The 6,262-nt window shown below is 55.5% G+C and overlaps 2 protein-coding genes across 2 annotated transcripts; both read left to right on the forward strand.

Annotated features, from left to right (window-relative positions):
- The first annotated feature begins 412 nt into the window (after nucleotides 1-412).
- On the forward strand, nucleotides 413-2,047 carry DICSQDRAFT_140798 (uncharacterized protein). The gene is made up of 2 exons (XM_007370293.1): nucleotides 413-639; nucleotides 694-2,047. The coding sequence occupies exon 2, from the start codon at nucleotides 1,636-1,638 to the stop codon at nucleotides 1,795-1,797; it is 162 nt and encodes a 53-aa protein (XP_007370355.1). The 5' UTR covers nucleotides 413-639; nucleotides 694-1,635; the 3' UTR covers nucleotides 1,798-2,047.
- A 2,004-nt stretch (nucleotides 2,048-4,051) lies between these two features.
- On the forward strand, nucleotides 4,052-5,254 carry DICSQDRAFT_129817 (uncharacterized protein; the record flags this gene model as incomplete). Its single annotated transcript, XM_007370294.1, has 5 exons — nucleotides 4,052-4,099; nucleotides 4,146-4,248; nucleotides 4,388-4,536; nucleotides 4,672-4,786; nucleotides 4,848-5,254. The coding sequence occupies 5 exons, from the start codon at nucleotides 4,052-4,054 to the stop codon at nucleotides 5,252-5,254; spliced, it is 822 nt and encodes a 273-aa protein (XP_007370356.1).
- Nucleotides 5,255-6,262: the final 1,008 nt, after the last annotated feature.

Genomic DNA, 6,262 nt, shown 5'->3' on the forward strand with positions numbered 1-6,262 from the left:
CCTTGTCAAGCGCGCTATTGCACAACGATTATTGGCGGTCGAAGGGATGTGCGAGGGACCCACCTCAGCTGATTCTGAACTGGGAGCGCTGACAGATTGAACTACCCCACCGGTTTCAAATCGCCTGCGAAAGAACTTCAATATGGAAGCATCGGAGGGAGAGGACGTGAATGGCGATGCGCGCGGCGGCTCCGTTTCCCCGGAGGCACTGAACCAAAAGCGGACAGACGCCCGTGATCTCCGGCGTTCACCTTGCTGCGTTCGACAATGACCGAAGCGCACATCTCAGAGCACATTGCCCCCATCCGACGATGTGGAGACCCTCTGGCTTGCCTAGGATAACATATGCAGCAGTCATGGGGGAAACGACGTATCTCTGACCCCCGGATCCTCCCCGCCTCGCTCTACCCCTCACAACATGAATTTCTACCCGTGCTACAGTTCCTCTACCGCTTTCGCCCCCTCCGATGCCTCCAAGGCTTTCTCTCACGAAGACAGCCTGTCGCACTACGTGGCTACGTCTTCAGAGGACGTCTTCGCCGATCTTCCACTGTTAGCTTGTGACCAAGATTCCACCGGGTATACAGATGCGGAGTCGCTTCCGAGTCTAGAATCAGAGCTGGAGACGAACGAGAGTTTGTGGGTCCTTCTGCCTAAGTGATACATTTTCAAGTTACTCAGATAATGCTCCAGATTCCACGTCAACATCTCATAGACCGACGCTCATCTCACCGACGCATTCGTCCTCAGAACAGTGTCAACTTCCCCGGATCCCCTCAATACCCCGGCATATAGCTCATCCTGTTACCCCGCCTATCGCGCGATGTTTCAAGAATCGAGCGAGATCGCGACTCTCTGTGCGTCCCACCCACGCCCATCGAATCCCCTCTTTGAATACGACCTCGTACCTGCACTCGATGAAGACACCTCTTCCGAGTCCACTCGTGCACACGCCGCTGGCCTTCCCCATATTCCCATTTTGCCCCATCCAGAGCCGCTTCAAGCCCTTCACAGCGCTCCTAACCTCCTCGCACCACACCGCCTCAACGCCCCCGCGTCCTCCACTGCCGCCGCTCTTCTTCGTACGAATCGCTGGAAGTGCCCGGCACTGCTTGCACGTCCAGCGCAGTCATCGCGTGCCGCATATAATGCAGCAGATTGACACGCTCCAACGCGTGACGGACGTCGCAACTGGGCCCGTCTCGGGTTGCCAATTGAGTGCGCGATCGATGGTGGGGTGCCCGCGAAGATCGTGAGGGAGGAGCTGGTGTTGAATCTTGAAGGCAGGCTGATGATCCGAAGGTGTGAGGAGACGTGCTGTCGACGGAATGCGTTCATGAGGCATCTGAGGAAGGAGGAGGGGAGGTGCTCGGAGACGCGTTGGCGGACTGGCGGCCGGGAACAGGAAGCTGAGTTGCTCTAACTTCAGCTCTACCTCGATCACTTCAGCGGTGCCTCGATCACTTGACTATAACTCCCTGCCACACAATGCGATCGCATCCTGAGCACTCGCAATGCGGCGACATCGCAAGCACCCTATCCGTGGCACTCATACTCATCGAGCACCTTCGTCCTCCGCATATGATGTTGGACCCACCATTGACGAAACCTCGCCGCTTCATGCGCCATCACAAGATGGCCCGCGCGCGCAGCCGGCGGGCTGCCATCCCTCCCCTTACTCCTTCCCCTTCGCTTTCGCAGGCACTCCGGCAAGGCGCTACGGATGTCCTCGCGGCCCAACTCCGAAACGCTTCCGCGTCCTCCACTCCTGGCTTCCTCCGCACGCCTTACCGCTGATCCCTTCACGAAGTCTATCATTACATTCCCCGAAAGTTTAGAAGTGCGCGGTCTGTGGGCGGACTGTTTGTCCACCAATCGCACTGCGCCGGTGGTGCGGATGGACGTCGAGGGGCGGCGCAGGCGGAACACGCTCAATGCGTGATGAAATTATAGCCAGGCCGCGTCGCCGCGGCGTGCACAAGTACTGTAGAGCGGAAGGACTGACATGCGATGAATGTAGTTGTTGACCATAAGTACCGCTGTAGAAGCCACCGTTTTCAGGTTCAACGGGCCGGCAGAAAGGATGGAAGAACAGGAGGGCAGGATCAGCTGCAGGAATGCCACAAACGAGCGGGGGATGAGTAGAAGTCGACGTCGGTGACGTCAAATGTTCCCGTCTTCTATCTTGTGTGCCGGAGAGTGAGAGAAGCCCGCAAGCGTGAGAGGTCACCAATCAAAAGTGTTGCTCGTGGCGGCCAACTTGCGGCGACAACGCTGCAACCACACATTGGCCGCCAGGGAGGCACGAGGCAGATGGACACCGTGACAGGCATGACCAATACGTGCAGGAACGCGAACGTCCCGCAGGTGGCGTGTGCGCCAGGTCTCGGCAATGTGTGTTCACACATGTGTGTGGTCCACCTATCAAGTACCATGCTCATCACCTGTCCGTCCTCTCGCGGTTGCGCGCCTCGTCCTTAAGGCGAGAGCCCTATTAGACGCTTTCCTATGCTATATAGCACTGGATGGCTCCGCCCAAGCGCAAGGGAGTGCATAATCAGGGCGAGACATATCAGATGGGAGATTGAGTAACGGTTGAGGGAAAACGGGGAGGCAGCAGGTGAAAGAGTGAACGGATTTCCGGAATGCTATATGTTTAGGCATTAGGTTAGAGAAGAGTTGTAATGCCAACATAGACAGTGCTGGAGTTGAAAATTTGGTCGAGAGCAAGTAGATACTCTAATGTGCCAAGTTTCTAATATCAAGCCAGGACGAGGCCGGCGATATACAAGACGTCGCAACACAAGCGGTATTTGAAGCAAAGTATGCGGCCCGACTGATATCAATTCAGCGTAACACAGCCTCCGGAATCTTCTTCTCTGCATTGGACTGCTTGCCGGTGTGGCTTGGTTACAGAAGTCTGCTCGAGTACTTCAGGTATCTCCATTATGACACAAGTAGGGCAAACAAACAACTGCACCGGGTCAAAGACAACATGAGGAAGTGTATCAAGTCCAGCAAACCACACGGGCGGCATATGGACACAGGGCCGTGCCTTGCGTTGTAGCTGTACGTGCTACAGGAACTCCCCTTTCCTCTTCCCCTTGGAAATTAGCGCCCTTTAGATGATCCTCTGCCCACCCCCGGTCGGTTAAGGCTCGGATTGGGGTTGAATTTGGGTTCGAGCTTAGTAACAACATCATACCCCCAAGAGGGGAGGCCATCTGTATCAATTGCACGAACAAGTGCCGGCGTGAGTTGAGGGAGGGTGTGACAGGTCTGTGGACGATGCCCACGACGCCGCGACTTGTCAATACGAGAAGGTCAAGAGCACCGCTACTGACGCTGCCCACAAGGTTCCGCAGTAACAAAGTAGGAGGCTCAAAGCTCTCAGAGCTGGTAAAAAATACGGAGGCTACACAAGCATGGAGGAGGCTCGTGAAGAAGAAGAGACAGAGGCAGGCGAGGCAACAAGATGGGAGTGGGCAGGAGAGGAGGAAGGATACGTCGAACGTCGAGGATCGTCAAAGGACGCTGGAGACGATTGATGTCTCGACGAGATGGATCGGGACGCGGACCCTATAGTGGCTGCAATGCAGTGCGCGGACGACAGAGAATATTTGCAACTGGCGCTGACTGCTCATGCTGTTTTGCTGGCGCTCACTCCTCACTCCTCAGGCTGCCCGACTATAAATCTCGCGCACTCCTGGAAGATGGGCACCAAACACAACCCAAGTCACACATTCTCGCCCGCAAACAACATCCTCTTCATCCGCTGTGTTACAGCTGGGCACTATCCATGTAGAAGTTCGAGGGCAAGCGGGCGCAAATGGGATTCGCGTTTGGCCGGTGCAAACGCGTGCCGTACATAGTACATACAATAGACCTTATATACACAGTAGAATAGGGGTAGATAAGGGCGCGGGTATCCGTCGGGGGGCGGGACCTGTGGCGCTCGTTCCGCGAGCTCGCCATCTTGACGCCAGGATTCCAACAATCCACTCGCAACTTTCGGCCCTATACTTACTCTAGGCGTCTGCGTGCCAGATTAATGTCCCAAAGTCACGTGACGAGCCAGGAGGGCCAAGGCCATATATGGGTACGCGTCCCAAACTCACACATAGGTCAGGACCTCTGATTGATAGCATGAGGACATGGGATTGGTAGATGCAGTGAACAATCTACTTGCATCGCATGCCCATACAGCCCCTGGGTTCGCGTCCTTCCATGACCCGACCTCCAATTCAGGTCTGCAGCTGCTCAGCCCGGCGATGCAAGCTCCATCAGTGCCCAACGCCTGGTCAATTTCCAGTTCGAACATCCGACATACACAAGTGGGTAGCGAGTATGCTCTTCATCTTCATATCCTGACTCCGCGTCTGTGTAGCCAACTCCGTCGGCGAGCCCCAGGCCTTCCCAATCGCGTCATCGACTCACCCGGATGAGAGCGCTAACAAAAAGCAGAAACGTCGCTCTTCTCGCAAGGCTCATCCGTACCCTAGAAGTCAGTCCAGCCGCAAGAGTGTCGAGACGGCCGTGAGTATGGTTGGCTCCAGTCTATGCCCCAGGGATACTCACCTCGCGATCGCTTTTGTCTCCCAGTGTGTGCACTGTCGTGATGCCGCAAAGCGTTGTTCGGTCGAACGTCCCTGTATGCGCTGCACCGTAAAGGGCCTGGGCGACAGTTGCGTCGATGCTCCGAGCAAACGGGCCAAGAAGCGCTCTGTGGACGTCGAAGGCACTTCCATGGGCGGCGGAGGGTTACAGGGCGGAGCGAGGTCTTATGGTGAGTCATGGCTAGGTTAAGGAAGCTATGTGTATGTGCAGTTGACTCACCGCATATGCAGGGGGCGCGGTCCCATCTGAAGCGCCCGCTCAGACCTACGTAGCCCCTTCGTTCGCAAACGAAGAGACAACCATCGGTACTGCTATCACAGCACCAACGGCTGTTGCAGCTCCAGTCCCCGCACATGGAGTTACATTCCACTACGAGGGTGGATGGGGACCCGCAGGGTACATTGGCCTACCGCCGACTACTGGGCAAAACTTCTCGCCCACAGATGACCTCAGCGGCTTCACTGGCCACGCTCAACTTGGCGCAGATACCCTGTCGTTTGCATACAATCCCGTCAGCGACGACTTCTTCGGCGGTCAAGCAGGGACGACTTACCTGGACAACTCCCAAAACTTCGACGTCCCATACAATTTTACCGGAAACACATTCTTTGCTGGCGGTCAGGAGGCTCCCTATTGATAATAAAGACTGCGGGACGCGTCCCGATAAGAAGAAAGGTAATCATGACTTGTCTCGTGACGGTGTTGTTGCAACGGACTGACCTCCGGCATTAGATTTCCCAGGACTTGGATTGGACTGTGTTGCGCCGCTTTGCTTCTTTCCTCTTGATTTGTCGCCTTGCTATGGAAGTCAACGTCTGCTCTGTATCTCTGAGTAACTTAATGCGCTGTCTCTGTTGTGCTGTGCACGTCTCTGATTACCTCCGAAATACCCGGCTGTCCGTGTATGCCATACGCTTTGCTAGTCTGTACCGGTACGAATAGCATTTCCACCCGCGCGGGTGTCTCATGTCGTGAATGAGAATGCGAGTGCGGCTTTTTGCCTGTCACATCCTATACGTAGAAGGGGGCGCGCTCAAGCCGCCTGCCTTTCCTATATGCATTGATCAGATCAGCATATGCTTTGAGATCGCGGTAAACATATACGATCCGCGTCCGAGCGAGACTCACCAACCTGTACCAGTAACTTCCATAGCTCTGTCGCGGCGACTAGGCGCGTAGACTCGGGTCGACGTTCGGCGACGACCCCGTAGGCGAGCGGCAAGGAGCCGAAAGGGGAAAGAGAGAGGGAGAGGGATAAACGTGACAGAAAACTCGACGAGGGCAGAGCGGAGGTCGGCACGAAGGCACGAGACCTACGAAAGCTAGTCTTCACGCAGACAGCGACAGACTAGTCCCAATGACCAAGTTATACATTAGCACTCGAAGGGAAGTACAACGCTATGGTCACTCACCTAGTCCCAATGACCAAGAGGTCGAGATGGGGACTAGGGAGCGCCTAAGGGGGTCCTTATATACTAGAGGGGCTGCTTAGCAACCAAGGACAAGGCGCGAGAGCGAGGCAGTGAAGATGACAAAGAGAGAACAAAGGGCGAGAAAGAAAAGGCAAGGGCATGGCGATCACGGGAACGTAGCATGCGGCTGTGGGAACGTATCTACAGTGTCCAAATTGGGATGGGCTAGAAAA

Source organism: Dichomitus squalens (genome assembly GCF_000275845.1).
Source record: "Dichomitus squalens LYAD-421 SS1 unplaced genomic scaffold DICSQscaffold_65, whole genome shotgun sequence".
Taxonomy (NCBI): domain Eukaryota; kingdom Fungi; phylum Basidiomycota; class Agaricomycetes; order Polyporales; family Polyporaceae; genus Dichomitus; species Dichomitus squalens.